Source organism: Rhinolophus sinicus, chromosome X (assembly GCF_036562045.2).
Source record: "Rhinolophus sinicus isolate RSC01 chromosome X, ASM3656204v1, whole genome shotgun sequence".
In the NCBI taxonomy this organism is placed as follows: Eukaryota; Metazoa; Chordata; class Mammalia; order Chiroptera; family Rhinolophidae; genus Rhinolophus; species Rhinolophus sinicus.
This window is the reverse complement of record NC_133768.1, coordinates 49,993,663-50,016,509: the sequence shown is the minus strand read 5'-3', so window position 1 is coordinate 50,016,509 and position 22,847 is coordinate 49,993,663. Positions and strand designations below refer to the sequence as shown.

Below are 22,847 nucleotides of genomic sequence, written 5' to 3'. Positions count from 1 at the left end.
ACTTAGGGTCAATCCAAACCACTGACATGCCAACAGCAATCAAGGGTGAACTAAAACAGGAGGGCACATAACCCACACAAGCAACACACCTGTAGCACTAGGCTCAGGTGACAAGGGAGACTATAACACTGGCCCCCACAGGGCACCTACTACATAAGGTCACCCTGCTAAGACTGGCAGACATAGAAGATCTACCTAACACATAGGAACAAACACAGGGAGACAGCTAAAATGGGGACACAAAAAACATGTCCCAAATAAAGGAATAGGTGAAAACTCCAGGGGAAAAAAACACAAAAAAACTAGATGAAATGGAGGCAGGCAATATACCAGATACAGAGTTCAAAACACTGGTTGTAAGGATGTTCAAAAAGTTAGTGAGAACTTCAACAAAGAGATGTAAGCATTAAAAACTAAAAAATAACATTAAAAAGAACCAGTCAAAAATGAAAAATACAATAACTGAAAAAGAAGAATACACTAGAAGGAATCAACAGCATATTACATGAACCAAAGGATTGAATCAAAGATTTGGAAGATAAAGTAGCAGAAAATACCCTTTTGAAACAGCAAAAAGAAGAAAAAGGAATTTAAAAAATGAGAATAGTTTATAGGAACTCTGGGACTACATCTAGCATACCAACATTTGCATGATAGAGGTAACAGAATGAGAAAAGAGAGAGTAAGGGATTGAGAACATACTTGAAGAAATAATGACAGAAAATTTCCCTAACCTGGCAAAGCAAATACACATACAGGTGCAGGAAGCACAGAGAGTCCCAAACAAGATAAACTGAAAGAGGCCCAGACCAGGTAACATCATAATTAAAAATGGCAAAGGTTAAAGATAAAATGGGAATCATAAAGGTAACAAAAAGAGTCACTTGGTTACCTACAAGGGAGCTCCCGTAGAAACATGAGCTGATTTCTCAACAGAAACTTTGCAAGCCAGAAGAGACTGGCATGAAATATTCAAATTGATACAAAGCAAGGACCTACAACCAAGACTACTCTACCCAACAAGGTAATCATTTGAAATGGAAGAACAGATAAAGAGCTTCCCAGACAAGAAAAAGCTAAAGAAATTCATCACCACCAAACCAGTATCACAAGAATTTTTAAAGGGACTTCTATAAGAAGAAAAAGTGGAAAAAATAGACCATATATATAAACAATAAAATGGCAATAACAATGTACCTATCAATAATCACTTTAAATGTAAATGGATTAAATGTTCCTATCAAAAGACATAGGGTAGCTGAATGGATAAGAAAACAAGACCGATGCAAACGCTACCAACAAGAGACTCACTTTGGACAAAAAGACACACACAGGCTAAAAGTAAAGAAATGCAAAAAGACACTTAATGCAAATACAAACAAAAATACCTGGAGTAGCAATACTTATATCAGACAAAAGAGACTTTAAAACAAAGACATTTCATAATCATGAAGGGATCAATTGAAAAAGAGAATACAACTCTTGTAAACATGTCTGCAGCCAACATAGGAGCACCTAAATATATAAAACAAATACTGACAGACACACAGGGAGAGATCAACAGTAATAGAGTCATAATAGGGGACTTTAACACTCCATTAAAATCAATGGATAGCTAGCCAGGATAGAAAATCAACAAGGAAACAGTGTTCTTAAATAGCACATTAAACCAGGTGGATTTAATTGATATTTTTAGAACATTTTACCCTAAAGCAGCAGTATGTACATTCTTGTCAAGTGCACATGTAACATTTTCCAAGATAGACCACCTGTTAGGCCACAGAATCAGTCTCAATAAATGTAAAAAGACTGAAATAATATCAAGCATTTTCTTCAACCAAAATGGTATAAAACTAGAAATAATTACAAGAAGAAAACTGAAAAACACATAAACACATGGAGGCTAAATAACATGCTACTAAACAATGAACGGGAGAACAATGAGATCAAGAAAAATCAATAGAAACCTTGAGAAAAATGAAAATAAAAAATACAACAACCCAAGATTTATGGCCCACAGCAAAAAGTCCCAAGAGGGAAATTCATGGCAATACAGGACTACCTCAAGAATCAAGAAAAATCTCAAATAAACAATCTAACCTTACACATAAAAGAACTGCAAAATGAACAAAAAACAAAGCCCTAACTGAGTAGAAGGAAGGAAACAATAAAGATCAGAGTGGAAATAAATGAAATACAGACTAAAAAATGACACAAAAGATCAATGAAAGCAAGAGTTGGTTCTCTGACAAGATAAACAAAAATTGATAAACCTTTAACCAGACTCATCAAGACAAAAAATGAAAGGACACAAATAAATAAAATCCTAACTGAAAGAAAGTGACATCTGACACCACAGAAACATAAAAGATTATAAGAAAATAAAACAAACAACTATATGCCAACAAATCAGACAAACTGGAAGAAATGGATACATTTTTAGAAATATAGAATGTCACAGAAAAAAGGTGGCATGAGCCATGCATCTTAAAATCTCTCCTGGAATTTACAACAAATTGAACAGCCATAATTCACAAAGGACTCCCTGTGAGGCACACAGGCACACCTAAGAGAACCACAAATCGAATCATCTAAAAGGTGGGCAAATTGGATGACCAGGGGATGAGGGAAGGGGAAAATGCAGAGACACAGGCTGCAGGATGCAGACCAGAGCTCCGAGGTCCTTGCAGTCTGAAGCTACTGCAGTTGCACAAGAGAGGGAAAAATTCCGGGCTACTAGTGCAATGCTATGGCCCACAGTCCCACCTGACAACAAGCGTATAACACAGCTGAACCCAGTGTTCAGGTCAGAGACCTTAGAATAAAGACTGAGGACACAAGGGTGACAATAGTGGTTTAAGCCCTCACTGCCAGAGGACAGAAGACATAGAACTGGAGCCTGGCCAACTCCTCCCCACCCTCCCAGAGCTCACCCTATCTCCGCTTTCCCAGTGCTAGAAGTGGACTTTAGAAGAAAGGGTGGTAGTATCAGATTAAAAAACAAATATATATGGCTCTGAGATTTGCAGCCCTGCAGACACAGACTCACAGCGTAAATAATTCTGGAGAAAGGGAAAGAACTATAGGGGCAAGACAACTGTGTGTTAGTAGTCACCATTGCTCACAGCAACCTCTTAAAACCCACTCCATCCCTGAACCCACCAGTCTGGGAAGATCCCCACAGGGGCAACGAGAACACTGAGAGACACAGGATCTTCATTGGGCTGTCAGGGGAGGAATAGGACTTCAGAATCTCAGAATCTATCACTCTCCACACAGAGGCGATGCCCGGAGACCCAGGCAACCTGCACACAGAGGACAGCCCATCTTCCAGGGAACCCCGATTGTGTGAGAAGCTGGAACAATGCAAGAGAAAATATAATGCTACACCGTGAGAGAGGATAAAAGGCTGCAGTGGGAGAGAAAATCAAACAGTCTACCAACACCTACTGGAAAGCAAAAGTAACAACTCTTCTGATCAACCTGTTGCAAAACCCACTCCTGTAGACGCCTAGGAAGAGAAATAATAATTCATGAATTGCCATGAATAACCAAGGTAACAAGGAATCTCAGAAAGAAAATGAAAAGTCTCCAGAAAATGAACTTATAAACATGGAAATATGTAACTTAAATGACAGAGTAATCAAGATTGCAATTCTTAAATAACTCAACAACATGTCAGAAAACACAGAAAGGAAGTTCTATGAACTCAGAAAAACAATTAAAGAACAAAATGAATATTTTACGAAAGAGATGGAAACTTTAAAAAAATAACCAAACCTAATTTCTGGAGATTAAGAACTCAATGAAAGAAATGAAGAATGAAATAGCCAGCTTAGGTAATAAAGTTGACCAGATGGAGAAAAGAATCAGTGACAACGAAGATAGAAATCTGGAAATGACACAGATGGAAGAAGAGAGAGGCTTCAGACTTAAAAGTGATGAAAGAAGTCTACAAGGACTTTCTGACTCCATCAGAAAGAGCAATATAAGAATAATGGGCATACCAGAAGGAGAAGAAAGAGAGAAGGGAAGAGAGAGTATATTCAAACAAATAGTCAATGAGAACTTCCCAAACTTGTGGAAATAACTGGATCCTCGAATCCAAGAAGCAAATAGAACACCTAATTACCTCAATCCCAACAGACCCATTGTATTGAAGCTGTCTAAAATCAACGACAAAGAAATAATTCTCAAGGAAGCCAGGGAAAAGAAGACGGTAACCTACAAAGGAAAGCCCATTAGATTATCATCAGATTTCTCAGTAGAAACTCTACAAGCCTGGAGTGAGTGGAACCAAATATTCAAACTATTGAAAGAGAGAAATTATGAGCCAAGAATAATATACCAAGCAAAGATATCCTTTAGATATGAAGGAGGAATAAAGCCCTTTCCAGACATACAGCAGCTGAGGGAATTTTCTAACACATGACCTGCATTACAAGAAATATTGAAGGAGGCTATTTGACCTAAAACAAGATATGAAAAAAAATACTAAACCAAAATTAGTATTATGATCAGATACACAGAAGCAGGAAATAGTAACCCCTACACCAAATAGGACAGTATACACTTAAATATAACATACAGGGTAAAGAAGAAACAAAGGAACAAAACATTTTTTAAAAAAAAGACAAAAAAAGACAACTTGCTACTGTAAAGAAATCAACTAACAGCATAAGAAGGGATAATCTGTGACAACAAAAACATTAAAGGGGAGAGAGTAAAGATCTGAACCAGCAAAGGGGAACGGAGATTAGAAACATGCTGAAGAAAAGTACTACTGTAAATATGAAACTTCTTTTATATAAACTTAATGGTAACGACTCAAAAAATATACAGAACTGAAATATATAACATAAAAAAGAAGAAACAGAAGGAAAAATCATAGACTACCACCACATTGAAAAAACAGAGAGCAACAAAAAAAAGAGACAAAGAAACAATGGAAACACCAGAAAAAAACAAAAGAGACAAGAAACAACGGAGACACCACCACCAGAAAAAAAAAGATAGAATGATAGGAAATCCTCATATATCAATAATCACTCTGAAAGCAAATGGACAGAACTCACCAATAAAAAGGCACAGAGTAGCAGATTGGATCTAAAAATACTAAACCCAACCATATGCTGCCTCCAAGAGACATAGCTAAAAGGACAAATGTAGACTCAAAATAAAAGGGAGGAAATTGACACTCCAAGCAAATGGTATTCAGAGAAAATCAGGTGCAGCATACTGATATCAGATGAAACAGACTTCAGCATACAAAAAGGTAACAAGAGACAAATATGAACATTTCATAATCATAAAGGGGACCATAGAACAACAGTCATCAATATTTATGCCCTGAACCAGGAAGCACAGAAATATACAAAGCAACTACTAACAGAATTAAAGGAAGAAATTGACCAAAACACATTATAGTAGGAGACCTAAATACATTATTGACAGCTGTGAACAGATCATCCAAACAGAAAATAAGTAAAGAAATATTAGCCCTACATGAAAGATGAAATGGATATAACTGACATTTATAGAGCGCTTCATCATAGAACATCAGACTATGTATTCTTTTCTAGTGTACATGGAACATTCTCAAGGATACAACACATATTGGGACATAAAACCAGCCTCAGCAAATTTAAGAAGACTGAAATGTTAGAAATAATATTCTCTGATCACAAGGCTTTGAAATTGGGTATCAACTGCAAAAAGAAAGCAGTAAAAAACACAAATATGTGCTGACGCAGCAATCCCTCTCCTGGGTATATACCCAAAAAATTTGAAAACATTATCCGTAAAGATATACGTGCTCTAATATTCATTGCAGCTTTATTTACAGTGGCCAACATATGGAAACAACCAAGGTATCCTTTAATGATTGGGGATAAAGAAGTTGCTGTTTATATATACATTGAAATACTATTCTGCCATAAGAAACAATGAAATATTACCATTTGTGACATGCGTGGATCTTGAGATTATTATGCTGAGCTAAATAAGTCAGACAGAAAAAGAGGGGAACCATATGATTTCATTGATATGTGGCATATAAAACTGAAAACAACAAAAGAACAAGATAAACAAAAGAAGAAAAAAAACCTAATAGACACAAACAATAGTTTAGTTGTTACCAAAGGGTAAGCGGGGAAGGGGGTGGTAGATGATAGTAAAGGGGATCCAATATGTGGTGACAGAAGGGGAACTCACCCTGGGGGGTGAACACACAATCTGATGATAGATGATTTATTGCAGAGTTGTACACCCGAAATCTATGTAACTTTACTAACAATTGTCACCTCAATAAACTTTAATTAAAAAAATACATATATAACCCCGACAGGTCTTCTCCAAGGCACATTGTTTTGAAACTGTCAAAAATGAATGACAAAGAAAGAATTCTCAAGGCAGCCAGGGAAAAGAAGAAGGTACCCTACAAAGAAAAACCCATGAGATTATCATCACATTTTTCAGCAGAAACTCTATAAGGCAGGAGGGAGTACAATTAATTATTCAAACTATTGAAAGAGAGAAATTATAAGCCAAGAATAATACATCCAGCAAACATACCCTTTAGATATGAAGAAAGAATAAAGATCTTTCCAGACATACAGAAGCTGATGGAATTTTCTAACACATGAACTGCACTGCAAGAAATACTGAAGGAGGCCATTAGACCAGCATAAATAGGGATAATATGTGGCAACCAAAACATAAAAGGGGGGAGAGTAAAGGCCTGAACCGGAAAATGGGAATGGAGAAAGTAAGCATGCTGAAGAAAATGGAATACTAAATGTCAAACTTTCTTTTACATAAACATAATGATAACCCATTAAAAAAAACAAAAAAACAAAACAGGACTGAAATATATCAGGTAATAAAAGAAGAAACAGAGGGAAAAATCATAGCACACAGAAATAATAAACAACAATAAAAAGGCAAACAAATAATGGAGACACAGTCTTACCAGAAAACCAAAGATAGAAATGTAGGAAATCCTCACATATCAATAATCACCCTAAATGTAAATGGAATTAACTCACCAATAAAAAGGCAAAGAGTAGCAGATTGGATCAAAAAACTAAACCGAACCATATGCTGCCTCCAAGAGACACATCTCAGCTATAAGGACAAATATAGACTCAAACTGAAAGCATAGAAATTGACACTCCAAGCAAATGGAATCCAGAGAAAATCAGGTGTATCCATACTGATGTCATATGAAATAGACTTCAGGATAAGAAAAGTAACAAGAGACAAAGATGGACATTTCATAATGGTAAAGCGGACTATACAACAAGAAGACATAACAGTCATCAATATTTATGCCCCTAATCAGGGAGCATCGAAATATACCAAGAAACTACTAACAGAACTAAAGGGAGAAATTGACCAAAACACAATTATACAAGGGGACCTAAATACATCATGGACAGCTATGGCTAGATCATCAAAACAGAAAATAAATAAAGAAATAGAAGCCCAAAATGACACATTAGATGCAATGGACATAATTGACATTTATAGAGCACTTCATCCTAGAATATCAGACTATACATTCCTTTCCAGTGTGCATGGAACATTCTCAAGAATAGACCATATATTGGGACATAAAACTAGCCTCAGCAAATTTAAGAAGACTGAAATCATACGAATCATATTTTCTGATCACCAGGCTTTGAAATTGGATATCAACTGTAAAAAGAAAGCAGAAAAAACACAAATATGTAGAGATTAAACAACACACTTTTAAAGGACAACCGGGTCAAAAACTAATTAGAGGAGAGTTCAAAAGACACAAAGAAACAAATGAGAATGAAAATACATCCTACCAAAATTTTTTGGATGCAGCCAAAGCAGTTTTAAGAGGGAAATTTATATCATTACAGACCTATCTCAAGAAATAAGAAAAATCCCAGATAAATAACCTCACGTTACACCTTAAAGAACTAGAAAAGAAGAACAAATGAAACCCAAGGTCTGCAGAAGAAAGGAAACAAAAATCAGACCAGAAATAAATGAAATAGAGAACAAAAAGACAATAGAAAAAATTAATGTGACAAAGAGCTGGTCCTTTGAAAAGAGTAATAAAATTGACAAACCTTTGGCTAGACTCACTAAGATAAAAAGAGAAAAGACACAAATAAACAAAATCAGAAATGAAAGAGGGGAAGTTATCAGGGACACCACAGAAATACAAAGGATCATCCAAGAATACTATGAAGGACAATATGCCACCAAATTCAATAACCTAGAAGAAATGGACAAGTTCTTAGAAACGTATAGCCTTCCAAGGCTGAATCACAAATACTTGGAAAATCTAAACAGACTTAACTTTCAAAGAGGATCTAATACCTGTCCTACTGAAACTCTTCAAAAAAATTGAAGAATATACAATACTGTCTAACTCAACATTACCCTGATACCAAAACCTGGTAAGGATAACAGAAAAAAAGAAAACTACAAACCAATATCTCTGATGAATACAGATGCAAAAGTCCTAAACAAACTTCTAGCAAAACGAATGCAACAATGCATTAAAAAGATTATTCATCATGACCAAGTGGGGTTCATCCTAGGGGCACAAAGATGTTTCAACAAACGCAAATCTATCAATGTGATACATCACATAAACAAAATAAAGGACAAAAATAATAGGATTATATCAATTGAGGCAGAAAAAGCGTTTGACAAGATACAACACACATTTATGATTAAAGCACTTAATAAAATATGTGCAGAAGGAAGATACCTTAACATAATAAAGGCCATATATGACAAACTCTCAGCGAATATCATAATTAACTGTGAAAATCTGAAGTCCTTTGCTCTACATTCAGGAACACGACAGGACTATCCCCTATCACCTCTCTTTTTCAACATAGTGTTGGAAGTCCTCACCAGAGCAATCAGGCAAGAGAAACTAATAGAGGGCATCCAAATTGGGCATGAAGAAGTTAAATTGTCACCCTGTGCAGACGACATGATGCTATATATAGAAAACCCTAAAGACTCCAACAAAAAACTATTAGAAACAATAAACAAATACAGTAAACTTGTCGCCTATGAAATCAAGATACACACAATTCACTGCATTCCTATATGTTAACAATGAGATCTCAGAAAAAGAAATTAAAAAAAAAATACTTTTGCAATTGCAAGCAAAAGAAAAAAAAATCCCTAGGAATAAACTTAACCAAGGATGTACAAGACCTATGTACTGAAAACTAGAAGACATTTTCAAAAGAAATTGAAGAAGACACAAAGAAATGGAAAGACATTCCATGCTCATGGATTGGAAGAATCAACATAGTTAAAATGGCCATATTACCCAAAGCAATATACAGATTTAATGCAATCCCTATCAAAATCCCAATGACATTTTTAAAAGAAATAGAACAAAAAATCATCAGATCTGTTTGGAACCACAAAAACCCCTGAATAGCCAAAGCAATTTTAAGAAAAAAGAACAGTGCTGGAGGTATCACCCCTGATTTTAGCTTGTCCTACAGGGCAACAATACTCAAAACAGTATGGTATTGGCAGAAAAACAGACATACAGACCAATGGAATAGAATTAAGAACCCAGAAGTAAACCCACATAAACATGGACAGACAATTTTCAACAGAGAAGCCAAAAACATACAATGGAGAAAAGACAGCCTCTTCAACAAATGGTGCTGTGAGAATTGGAAAGCCATGTGCAAAAGAATGAAACTAGACTGCTATCTGTCACTGTATATCAAAATGTATCAAAGACCTAAACATAAGACCTGAAACAATAAAATGCATAGAAGAAAACATAGGAACTAAACTTATGGACCTTTGGTTCAAGTAGCATTTTATGAATTTGACTCCAAAGTCAAGGGAAGTAAAAGCTAAAATAAATCAATGGGACTATATCAAACTTTAAAGCTTCTTCTGCACAGCAAAAGAAACCATCAACAAAATAAAGAGGCAACCAACTGAATGGGAGAAGATTTTTGCAAACAGCACCTCCAATAAGGGGCCAATATCCAAAATATACAAGGAACTCATGCAACTCAACAACAAAAAACGCACAACCCAATTTAAAAAATGGGCAGAAGACCTGAAGAGACATTTCTCCAAAGAAGACATACAAATGGCAAATGGACATATGAAAAAATGCTCAACATCACTAATCATCAGAGAAATGCAAATAAAAACCACAATGAGATGTCACCTCACACCAGTTAGAATGGCTATCACCAACAAGGCAAATAATAGCAAGTGTTGGAGAGGCTGTGGAGAAAAATGAACCCTCATACACTGTTGGTGGGAATGCAGATTGATGCAGCCACTATGGGAGGTAGTGTGGAGATTCCTCAAAAAATTAAAAATAGAATTACCGTATGATCCAGCAATCCCTTTCCTGGGTACGTACCCAAAAAAATCTGAAAACATTTATCCAAAAGGACATGTGTGCTCCAATGTTCATTGCAGCTTCATCTACTGTGGCCAATACATGGAAACAACTAAAATGTCCTTCGATAGATGTATGGATAAAGAAGTTATTGTATACATACACAATGGAATAGTATTCGGCAGTAGGAAAAGATGAAATAGTACCATTTGTGACAACATGGATGTATCTTGAGATTATAATGCTAAGTGAAATAAATCAGACAGAAAAAGTAGAGAACCAAATGATTTCAGTGATATGCGTTACATAAAACTGAAAACAACAAAGGAATAAGACAACCAAATGAAGGAAGAAAAAGTCATAGACATAAACAATAGTTTTAGGATTACCAGAGGGTAAGGGGGAAAGGGGCTTTAGAAGAGGGTAAACCGAGTCTAATATATGGTGATGGAAAGAGAAGTGACTCTGGGTGGTGAACATACGATGTGAGATATAGATAATGTATTAACAGCATTGTACACCTAAAACCTATATAACTTTACTAACAAGTGTCACCCCAATAAACTTCCATTTAAAAAATAATCACAGTGGAAATAAAAAAATAGGACTATATAAACAATAGAGAACATCAATGAATCTAAGAGCTCATGTCAAAAAACATAAATGAATTTGATAAAGCTTTAGCTAGACACATGAAGAAAATAAGGAGGGCCTACATAAATAAAATCACAATTGAAATAGAAGTTGGAACCCATAAAACAGAAATACATAGGATCATAATTAAATACTACAAACAGCTATACGCCAAGAAAGTGGACAACCTAGAAGAAATAGATAAATTCCCAGAAATACACACTCTTCCAAGACAATCAGGAAGAAACAGAAAACCTAAGCAGACTGATTACTATGAATAAAATTTAATCAATAATCAAAAATTCCCAACATTCAAAAGTTCAGGACTAGTTGGCTTCACAGGGGAATTCTACCAATCATTTAAAGAAGAATTAAAACCTATTCTTCTGAAACTATTACAAAACTTTGAAGAGGAAGGAACATTTCCAAACTCAGTCTACAATCATCATTACTTTGAGACCTATAGCAGACAAAAACACTACAAAAAATAAAAGAGAATTACAGACCAATATTTCGGATGAACACAGGTGTAAAAATCCCCCAAATATTAGCCAACCAAATTCAAAATTACATTAAAAAGACAATATGCCATGGTAAAGTGGTATTCATTTCAGAAATGCAAGGATGTTTCAATATCTGCAGATCAATGTAATATACCACATTAACAAAACAAATGATAAAAATCATGTGAGCATCTCAATAAATGCTGAAAAAGCATTTAACAAAATACGACATCCACCTATGATAAAAACTCAACAAAGTGGTTCCAAAGAGAACATATCTCAGCATAATAAAGGCCATATATGGCAAACCCACTGCTAGCATCATGGTCAACAGTGAAAAGCTGAAAAATGTTTCACTAAGATTGGGGATAATATGAGGATGCCCACTCTCACCCCCTTTGTTCAACATAGTGTTGGAAGTCCTAGCCACAGCAATCAGTCAAGAAAAACAAAAAATCATGCACATGGGAAAGGAAGAGGTAAAATTGTCACTGTTAGTAGATGTCATGATACCATATATAGAAAACCCCAAAGTCTCCAGTAAAAAAAAAAAAAGTTTAGAATAGATGAGTCCAGTAAAGTTGCAGGATACAATATTAATAATCAATTATCAGAAAAATAAATTAAGAAAAAAATCACATTTACAATTGCATTCAAAAAATATCTAGGAATAAATTTAACCAAGGAGGCAATATAACTGTACTCTAAAAAAAATGTAAGACGTTGATGAAATAAATTGAAGATGACACAAATAAATGGAAGGATATACCATTCACATGGACTGGAAGAATTAATACCATTAAAATGTTTGTGCTACCCAAAGCAATCTACAGATTCCCTATCAAAACACCAATGGTGTTTTTCACAGAACTAGGACAAAGAATTCTAAAATTTATGTGAAACCACAAAAGACTCCAAGTAGTCAAAGCAATCTTGAGAAAGATGAACATAGATGGAGATATCATACTTCCTAATTTCAAACTATACTACAAGGCCACAGTAATCAAAACACAATGGTACTAGCACAAAAACAGGTACATAGATCAATGGAACAGAATAAAGAGCCCAGAAATTAACCCACACTTATATGGTCAATTAATGTGCCGGGGAGGCAGGGATATATAGTGGGGTAAAGACACCCTCTTCAATAAATAGTGCTGGAAAAACTGGAAAGATACATGCTGAAAATAAAGCTGAACTGCTTTCTTACAATACATGCAAAAGTAAACTCAAAATCAATTAAAGACTGAAGTGTAAACATTTAAACCACAAAAATCCTAGAAGAAAACAGGCAGAAACTCTTTGATTAGCAATATTTTTCAGGATTTTATATCTCCTTAGGCAAGGGCATCAAAGGCAAAATAAACAAGTAGAATTAACTATATCAAGCTTAAAAAGCTTTGTACAGCAAAGAATACTGTCAACAATAACAAAACAAACAAAAAAAAACTAACCTTTGTACAGAAAAGAATACTGCCAACAACAACAAAACAAACAAACAAACAAAAAACAACCTACTGAATGGGAAAATATATTTGCAAGTGATATGTCTAATAAAGGGTTAATATCCAAAATATATGAAGAACTCATACAATTCAACATGTAAAGACAAACAATCCAATTTAAAAATGGGCAGAGGACCTGACAGACATTTCTCTAAAGAAGACACACAGATGGCCAACAGACAAGAAAATATGCTCAACATCACTAATTATTAGGGAAATGCAAATCAAAACTACTTTGAGACACTACCTCACACTTGTCAGAATAAGTGTTATCAAAAAGTCAATAACAAATTTGGACATGGATGTGGAGAAAAAGGAACCCGTGTCCACTGTTGGTGGGACTGTCAATTGCTGCTGCAACTACGGAAAACAGGATGGAGATTCCTCAAAAAATTAAATATAGATCTACCATATGACCCAGCAATTCCATTTCTGGGCGTTTATCCAAAGAAAACAAAAATACCACTTCAAAAAGATATATGCACCCCAATGTTCACTGCATTTTTATTAAAAATAGCCAAACTATGGAAGCAATGTAGGTGTTCCTCAGCATGAATAGGTAAAGAAGATTTGCTATATATGCATATACAATGGAATATTACTCAGACATAGAACAGAATAAATTATTGCCATTTGTGACAACATGGATGGACCTAGAGCGTATTATGCTAACTGAAATATGTCAGAAAGAGAAAAACAAATATGTATGATTTCACTTATATGTAGAATCAAAAAAAAAACAGAAACAAATGAAGTAAAACAAAACAGAAACAGACTTATAGACACAGAGAACAAACTGATAGTTGTCAGAGAGGAGGGAGTGGGGAGCTAGGTGAAAAATCTTAACAGGAATGATAGGTACAAACCTCCAGTTATTGAAAAAGAAAAGTCATGGATATGTACAGTACTGCATAGCAAAAAACAGTCAATACTATCATTATAACTTCATATGGTGACAGACAGTTACTAAAGTTATTGTGGTGACCACAGCTCAAGGAATATAAATGTCATATCACTATATTAAACACCTGAAAATAACATAATATTGTATGTTGACTATACTTGAATTTTTTTTTTAAAATCAATCTTTTTTTTCTTTTTAAGCTTCTGGAAAACCTGCAACATTTGAATAAATGTATTTCATTATTTCTTTTAAAAACACAGCATGGGATTATCTGTCTAAACCCTAGTACAAAAGCACTTAGATACTAGTACTGCTTAGCTTGCTATATGGGCATTTAGCTTTATGAGTTTATTATTAGATTTGAGGTATTGTCCTCACTGGTTAAATGACAATGATGGATGGTAGAAAAGAAACCTGGCATATGCCATATGGTTTACATAAGAAGTTATAAAAATATTTAATTGTTATGGCAGAAATTTTATCTATACATGAAGAGCTCATGCCAAGCTTACTTATGTGGTATGCCATCTAATTACTTATCACAGGAGCCCTATTACACTGAGATACACTAATTTGGCAGGAGAATGATTCTCCCCTGTAAAGACAAAGAACTATCCTAGGTAGCCCCATTCCAAATTCTCAGCATTTTCGTTATGCAATTAAGGAGTCACACTAACTGCCCCACCCAAAGTAGGCAAGGTAGATGGGAAGTAGCCATTTAATCTCTACAGGGAGTCCATAAAGTTGTTTACAGTAACACTTGCCATGTTATGACTAAATGACTCTATTAAAAGTAAGATAAGATAATTAAAAAGAGAGCATAAAGGGAGGGTCCTCCTCCTACCATATCTAGGAAATTTCTTAGTGGAAAATCAAACTCAATTTCTAAAAGAAACTCTAAATCAAAGACTTGTCCAGATACTTACACCACAATCCCTGAGAGATGGAGCATTTCAGCAATCAGGTAGGAGAGGTAACTACATAAGAAGACAAAGAGAGGTTCGATGACACAGATGACCTTGGTAAAGCATGTGGTAAAGGCAACAGTCATGCCAAACAGGAACCCAGTGAAAATGCCTCCGATTCCAACCAAAAAAAAAAAAAAATTTCCTATCCCAGCCAGAATATCCAGTGGTTTGATAGATGGCATTCCACAGAAGTATTTAAATAGCTTATAGAGCACCTGCATTAAAAAAAAAAAAAAAAAAAGTGTGAATGTATCAATCAAGAAAGTCTCAAATGATGCCCTATGTATCCTTCTAATTTAAGATTTCTCAATCTTGAAGTTCTCCAACTCCTCATTTCCTTTCAACATGAGTTACTAGAAAGCTTCCCTGTATCAACAGATATTTCTACTGATCTGTGTCAAACTATGTGTAATTCTGTTTGAAAATTGTCTGATGCGCTACGAAGATATCTTTCATGGCTAAGGTGTTTTTATCTTATATGACTGGGAAGACTATGGCCTCCAGAAGTTTTAACTCAGTGTTTGCTTAATAAACAGATAGAAGATTAATAAAGTATAAAGGAAGCACTGACATTTTCTAAAACATATTTTGACCAGTATATCATACTTGCTCAATTCATAAACTTATTCCTAGGACTAACTTACTCAATTATAGCCTAAACCAAAATTACTATTTAAATTTCAGGGATGAGCATAAGGGAACCTAAAGCAATACCTAGAAAGCTCATGCCTGGGATACTTATGACAGTAACAGCATCATTAAGGAGGGATTCTCCAAACACCAAAATATGAAGCTTTTCATTCACATGAATTTCTTCAAATACAGAGAGTACAGCCACAGGATCTAGTGCAGCAATCAAACTCCCATACCAAAGGTTATGGAGCAATGACACATCTTGAAGGTTGAAGTACTTCACCTGACATATGCCATAGAGGGAAAGGCCTATCCCAAATGCATTCCACATGGTTCCAACTATAACATACAACAGAATGGTTCCTATGTTTTCAAAAAATGGCTGAGCGGGCATAAAATACCCTGCATCAAGGACAATTGGTGGAAGTAAATACAGGAAAAATATATCACTGTCCCTTACTAGTGGGGATTTGTCATTTAAACTGCAAATTAGTCCTCCCAGGATGAGACCTACAAACATCAAGAGGCAACTTTCAGGTACAACTATGGGCATCTTATTATAGAGGTGAAATCCTGGAAAAGAGAAAAAAGAGTATTATAATATCTTTATTATCATCATCTCTATATGTCATCCTTCTTGTCAAGTCTCATGATTTCAGGAAAATAGCTTCTCAGTCATTTCGTATTTTTTATTTTAATAATGACTTAATAAAGATGCAGAGTCATGAATGGAGGCACTTTTCTTTATAAGGGAAAATATTTACTAATAGAATAAAAGGATTCACAGTTAACAACAAAATTATTTATATGCCCACTGAATCATTTCCAAATGTGGGCACATATTTTAAAATGGAAACAATGCATTTATCAGCTGGCAATATTCTTCTGCTCTTCTCATGATTATAGTGATAGATACCACAAGCTTAAAAAAGTATAGAACTGAGAGACATAAATCAAATGTCTCGTTTGAATAAGACCTAAAAAGGACTTCAGTAATCATGATTAATTCTTCATTGATAAGGAATCATAATTAATTATTTATAAGACAACTGAGGCCAAAGAAATAAGGTGGCTTTTCATGGTCACACAGTAAGTATGTGACAGAGATGGGATAACAATCCAGCCAGTTCTTCTGACTCCAGCCCAATATTGCTATAATTACCGCAAACTGTCACTTGGTCTGATTGAAAGACCTGGCCATACATGAATTCATACCACTGTATTATCAAAATATAATCCTAATTATAAACTTTGTTTCTTCTCATAGAATAGTATAAGTCCTTTATCCCATGAGGGAAATGCAGCCACCTCTAACAACCTACATGGCAGCAGTTCTGGGGTTTTTTCCTGTATTCTTTTAACTTTGCCCTACATTATATGCCAGAATATCATGCTCTAGCTTACACAAAGCCTACAGATAATGACTCTAATTATCAACTCTCTCTGCTATAGAAAGGTCCTAAAATCATCTGAGCTAATCCATCTCCTTCCTCTCTACTCCAGTCCTCACCAATACACTGTTGAAATCCTTTTCTAATATAACTGTTATACTACAAATTTCTCAAAGACTTAAGGTTAACTCTTATATTTATCCTCTAGCACACTGCTAGAACATAGAAATAGTTCAACAGATATTTATCACATGAATAATAAATAAATTTTTAGAAAAGAAAGCCAATTGGTTCCTGTAATGCAGGGACTCAGCTCCCAGCAGGTGAACACAGAATATGGTGAGGCCAGAAAGGAACAACAGAGCCACAGGTAGAGGGTTCATACCACCATATTCTCAATGGCGGCTTGTAGAGACACAAGAAGCAAACATCCACCAATACCCCAACAAGGGGTCTTCCTGCATCACAGTCTTGCTGGCAGCCAGTCGAGACACATGAAGTAGGATCCACACCATCTGCAATCCGTGCTTGCTAGTGTAGCCATGACAGTTATATACAAAACAATAGTGGCTAATGGCCAAATGGGTACAGCTGATGGCCAACTGGTTACAGCTGATGGCCATCTAATAACCGAGCCAGCACCTTTCCACATGAGGCTGACAGCCTGGAAACTGCTTTCTGGGACTCCATCGCTACATTCCACCCCTCCAGGGTCTTGCCTCACAATCTACGCAATAAGCATCTTCCGCAAGGGTACCTGTGTAAGGGACGTGGAGGTGGATACAATATCCATGAGTCATAACAATAACAGTTGCTGCAGCAGACCACCATCATCCCACACTCAGTACCTCAAGCAGGGGCAGGTTTAATTCACCAAGCCCACGAGAAAAAGTTTCAATCCAGTCCAAGTAATGTCCCAGGGGGTGTCCCTCAATGTCCACCTATACAGCCATTGCCCCCTGAAGTGGCGAATTTTCCACGGCAACCCTGGGGCTGAACAAACGGGCAGTTCCATGCCGATCTGAGAAGATGACTGATTCACCCCACCAGTAAAAGTGTGGGCCCAATCCACTATTGCATTTGCTCAGAGGCACCTATGGGCAGACGGAAATAGTAGTCATAGCAACCAACAATGGAAAATCCCTTCCCTCTTGGAGAATACATGCTAGCTTTTTGTCCTGGGAAAGAAGGGTTGCTGCCATAAGCACCTTTCCTGATTTGTGGTACCAGACCTTTATGGCAGTGTTTGGGGTCCCTTGCATGGCTTCAATATGTAGTAGAACAGGGGACCCCATAATAGGCCATAACGAGAGGACAAAGGCTCTCCACACAATTGTCCTGGCATCGGGACCTCTGTATACCAGTCACTTGCGGTAGCCACTCGGCCACCACCCCTGGTGTCACTTGCAAATCATGGGTCAAACCAGGCCCCCATGGGGCTATCAGGCCCAACCACCAACAGTGGGGGCTTTTGACCCACCAGGGCCAAGTCCATTGCTGCCGTTCCCCTGCTTTCAAACATGTGGGTGATGGCAGCAAAATGTTTCCATTTCTGCCATAGCCTGGCTTTAACAGTCTCACTTATAACCTGTAACTGAATGGGAGCGGCCGTTCAATGTAGCAGAGCTTCTGCTGGCGCGGGCCCTCATTTCTGTGGTCTCTCATTCAGGACTCTCAAGACGTCCCACAGACACGAGGCCCAGTCGCACATTGTGGGAGGGTGGTTTGACACCCAGAGGCCTTGCTTCAAAAGGCCATTGTAACGTTCAATCATGCCGGCTGCTCGTGGGTTATACAGCGTATGAAACAACCATTGATGTCCATCCAGGCAGCCCAGCACTGCACTTCTTGCCCCGTAAAATGGGTACCCCTGTCACTTTCAATGACTTGGGTCACCCATAGAGGACACAAAGCCGTGTAAGAGCAACCACTGTATGCCACTGATCTGCAGCCGGACATGGCCAAGCATCAACCCTGTAGCAGTGTCCACTTCTGTGAACGCATACACAGCATTATGGATCTTAGGCAGGGGTCCAATATAATCCACTTGCCAGTGAGTGTTGGGCACCCTCCTTCACGTAATCTGCTGTGTCTCCCAGAAGAGCTTCTGCCATTTGAGTCTGTCCTGGGCACAGATGGGACAGTCATAGCAGGCATCTGCTATCTCCTGCCATTTGAAGGGCAACCCCCAGCATCTGCTCACCTGCCACATGGTTCGGCTTCTAGTATGCTGCAATTTCCTATGCATCCAATGGGCCACATTAGTGGCAGAGCCCCGTTTTAACCATCAGACATCTGAGCATCTCCTTCATCATTACCTGAGGACACTAAGGGGGAGTGACCTGTGACGTGCATTAGGGTCACCTCTTTTCCCTGCCGTAGGTCACAGAGGTCCTGCCACATGGCCTGACCCCACAGTGGACGGTGTCCTACCAACCAGTTTTGGTGTTTCCACATGGGGAGCCACAACATTAAGCCCCGGAACATCTCCTCAGCTGTCAGTACAAATAACCAGGGGCCCAGGCTCGTGGATGATTATCATCCACATAACCCACTGGCTATTCTGGCCCGTCCCAGTATCAAACCAAATGGTGTCTATTTTGGGCTGCACATCAATAGCTGTCCAAACAGCTGCAGCTCCCCGGCTAGAACCATCAGTATACCAGGCATCTTCAGATACTGGGGGCTGTCCTTTGTGGGGTGAGGGCTCCAAGTCCTACCCACTAGGTGGAGCATATGGCATGGCCTGGGTTACAAGCTCCACAGGCCCCAGGACCTGTTGTAATTCTTTGCTCAAAGGGCTTGAACTGAGGGTGCTATGTTGCTCCAAGTAGGCCCCCCACTTGGCCACCCCCATTTTGGGCCCTTGCGTCCATGTACGCACCCAGCCCTGGATAGGATAAGTTGTGCGAACCAATACCCATGCAGTTCCTGTGATGGCTTCTGCTTTGGCCACCAAAGCTGCATACATAGCAACCAGTAGTTTCTCTATTAGAGAGTAGCAGACTTCAGCTCCTTTCCACAATTGGGACCAAAATCCCACTGGTGACCAGAGATGCTCCTGCCAGTTGCCAGAGGCCCCAAACGTACCCCTCTTGGGTTATGTGAACATAAAGTTCAAACGGGCGACCAGGGTCTACTACTTGCAGAGCCTGTGCCTGCTGCACTGCCCATTTTGTGGCAACAAACCCTTGCTCTATAGCCTCGGTCCAAGCCAGTGAGGGCCCCCTTTTTACCACGGAATACAAGGACCTTGCTGTCTGTGCTAAATGGGGTATGAACACCCGCCATTATACCAGCAGACCCAAATATGTCCGCAGTTGGGAGACCTTGGTCGACAGGGGAAATGCTTGTACCTTATCAATAATCGCTTCAGATGTGACCTTTGTCTTACCCGACCACACAACACCCAAAAACTTGACAGATAAGCCAGGGCATTTGACCCTTTCTTCATTCACCACCTAGCCACATGACTTCAGGTGGCAGAGAAGAGAAGGAGCTGCTTGCTCTAAATCTGAAAGAGAATCAGATGTTAGTAAAACATTATCAACATAGTGAAACAGGAGCACAGAAGACAGGTAGTCCCACTGTACCAAGTCCTGGACTACAAGCCCATGACAGACAGTGGGGTTGTGTAAGTATCCTTGCAGGACTTGAAAAGTCCATTGCCGCCCATCCCAAGTAAAAGCAAATTGCTCTTGACTCTCAGCTGCAATATCAATGGAGAAAAAGGCATTCGCCAAGTCCACTACATAGTGGTATGTTCCTAGACGAATAGTCAGAGGATCCATCAAATCATGAATTGAAGGCACCGCAGCTTGCAAAGATAGCATCACCTTATTCAACTCCCTATAGCCCACAGTCATTCGCCAGGTCCCATCTGACTTCTTGACAGGCCATACTGGGGAATTAAGGGAATGTGCACTGGCCTCACAATATGTGCCTTCTCCAGTTCCTAAATTGTATGGCCAATCTCTTCCTGTTCCTCTGGCAGGCGGTACTGTCGCACTGTAACCACACACCAGGGCTGCAGCAACACTTGAGGAGGGTGGTGAGCATGCCCATGTATTACCTTTTTCACCACCCAGATCCAGAGGTGGAACTCTCCGACCGATTTCTGTAAACTGAGGCCATGTAGCACATCCACCCCTAGAATATATTACAGGACAAGGGAGACATAAACCTTGTAGGTACAGGGAGAAGCCTTCCTATACCCAGTGGTAAGGAAACAGCTTTTACCGTCACAGTCTTTCCCCCATAGCCATCAATGCAGATTGCTGGTCCAGGGAACAGTTCTGGGTTCCCATAAACAAGACTGCAGTCTGCGCCAGTGTCAACTAGGGCCAAAACCCTCTGCACATTAGAAGGGGACCAATGTATGGACAGTACCACATGGGGCCTCCGGTCCCTGCCCCTCTGACTGGGTACCTTGGCCCCACCCCTAATCAAGCTGAAGGAGTCGGCCTCAAGCAGCTGCATGAAGTCCTGGAGGGACACGGGTCGCTTTCCCAGACTTCTCCTTTAGGCTTCAGAATTGCTGTTTCAGATGCAACTGTTTCCAAAGTTCCAACAAGACTGCATTGGGTTGTTGGTCTATTTTTTCTGGTTCAACCCCTGCTGCCATGAGACTATACCACATCTGTGCGTGTTATTTTCTGAGGCCCTTGTCCCCTTGCTTCTGATTTGGGCTTCCTGGTCTTGACTTCTCAGACCTCATGTCTTAACTTCCCCCACTACTGGCTTTCAACATACCTCAGGGTGGCCATGGAGATGGTAACTTCATGAATTCACAGCCCCATATAAGACATAAGAATGGCAACCAAAGATCCAAAAGCATGTACAGGGGAAGTATCCAAAACTAGATTTCTCATGCTGGTTGTAAAATGTTCATCATCCGGCCCCCGCATATTAGGGTTGAACACAGCATGTCTCATACCCATTTCACGGATGATTTGATCAAGTTCAGCACATGATTGCCATTTACTCACAGTGTATGGCAGCTCACCAGCCACTCCCCACACTGTGCGCACTGCAGCATTGAGCCACTCCATTAGAGTGTGGCTGCCCTGGTCTTGGGACAACCTATGGCATTCTGTAACCTTTGTCGCAGGGACAGATGCACCATCGCAGAGGCTAGCTTTTCCATTTTGTCTGGGGAGCAGTGAATGCTGTCTGCCCCCTCATCCCATAAACACAGCAGCCAAGCCGGTAGTGGTTCTCCAGGGCCATTTTGGCAGTGCCTCCCCATCTCCCACAACTCAGTGGGAGTGTAAGGGTTGTAGGTTGTGAACTCAGTCACTGCTGGGTTGCCGGCAGCAATATCCCCAGGGCCCAAAGGTTGCTCATGCTTTACCTTTTGCTGCACGATGGGCTGTGCATGGGGGTGGGCAGCTACATTGCTTCCACTTGCATCATCTGCCTCTGCCTCAGAGTCTCCACTGTGGAGCTCCTCCTCTAACTGGTGGACAGGAGCATCCAGCGCCTCCCACCAGGGCTGCAGGTCCTTTATCTGGGTTGCTTCAGTAAGCGCTTCCTCCATGCTATGATGCAATGCAGTGAGGAACATCCAGTCCACAGGGCTGGCTGCACTTCTCCCCTTCTCCGCAACTGCTCAGTTAAACCCTGCAGGGCCCTTTCTATGCTGTCCAGAGAGCCATCTATGTCTTGCCATCCCTCCACGGGGGTCAAACTCCTGAGAACAGAGGATATCAGGTACCACACACTGTGTGGGGGCCACATGTCCTCCTGCCCAGAGTCAGACACCGTTTCTACCTGGCCAGAACCCTGCTCACTGTGCCATGTGTAATGCAGGGTCTGAGCTCCCGCTCCTGGTGGGTGAATGCAGGATATGGTGAGACTGAAAAAGAACACCAACAAAGTCACAGGTAGGATGTTCATACCACTACATTGTCAATGGCGGCCA

At 39.0% G+C, this 22,847-nt stretch overlaps 1 protein-coding gene across 1 annotated transcript in view; it reads right to left on the bottom strand.

The window, feature by feature from the left end:
• The window catches only part of LOC109437982 (sodium/hydrogen exchanger 2), a 68,606-nt gene that overhangs the window by 43,251 nt on the left and 2,508 nt on the right, over positions 1 to 22,847 (bottom strand). The window contains exons 2-3 of the mRNA XM_019717536.2: positions 15,646 to 16,106; positions 14,859 to 15,115 (exon numbers count right to left, since the gene is read on the bottom strand). Coding sequence (XP_019573095.2) covers positions 14,859 to 15,115; positions 15,646 to 16,106 — 718 coding nt within the window. The remainder of the gene's footprint in view (positions 1 to 14,858; positions 15,116 to 15,645; positions 16,107 to 22,847) is intronic.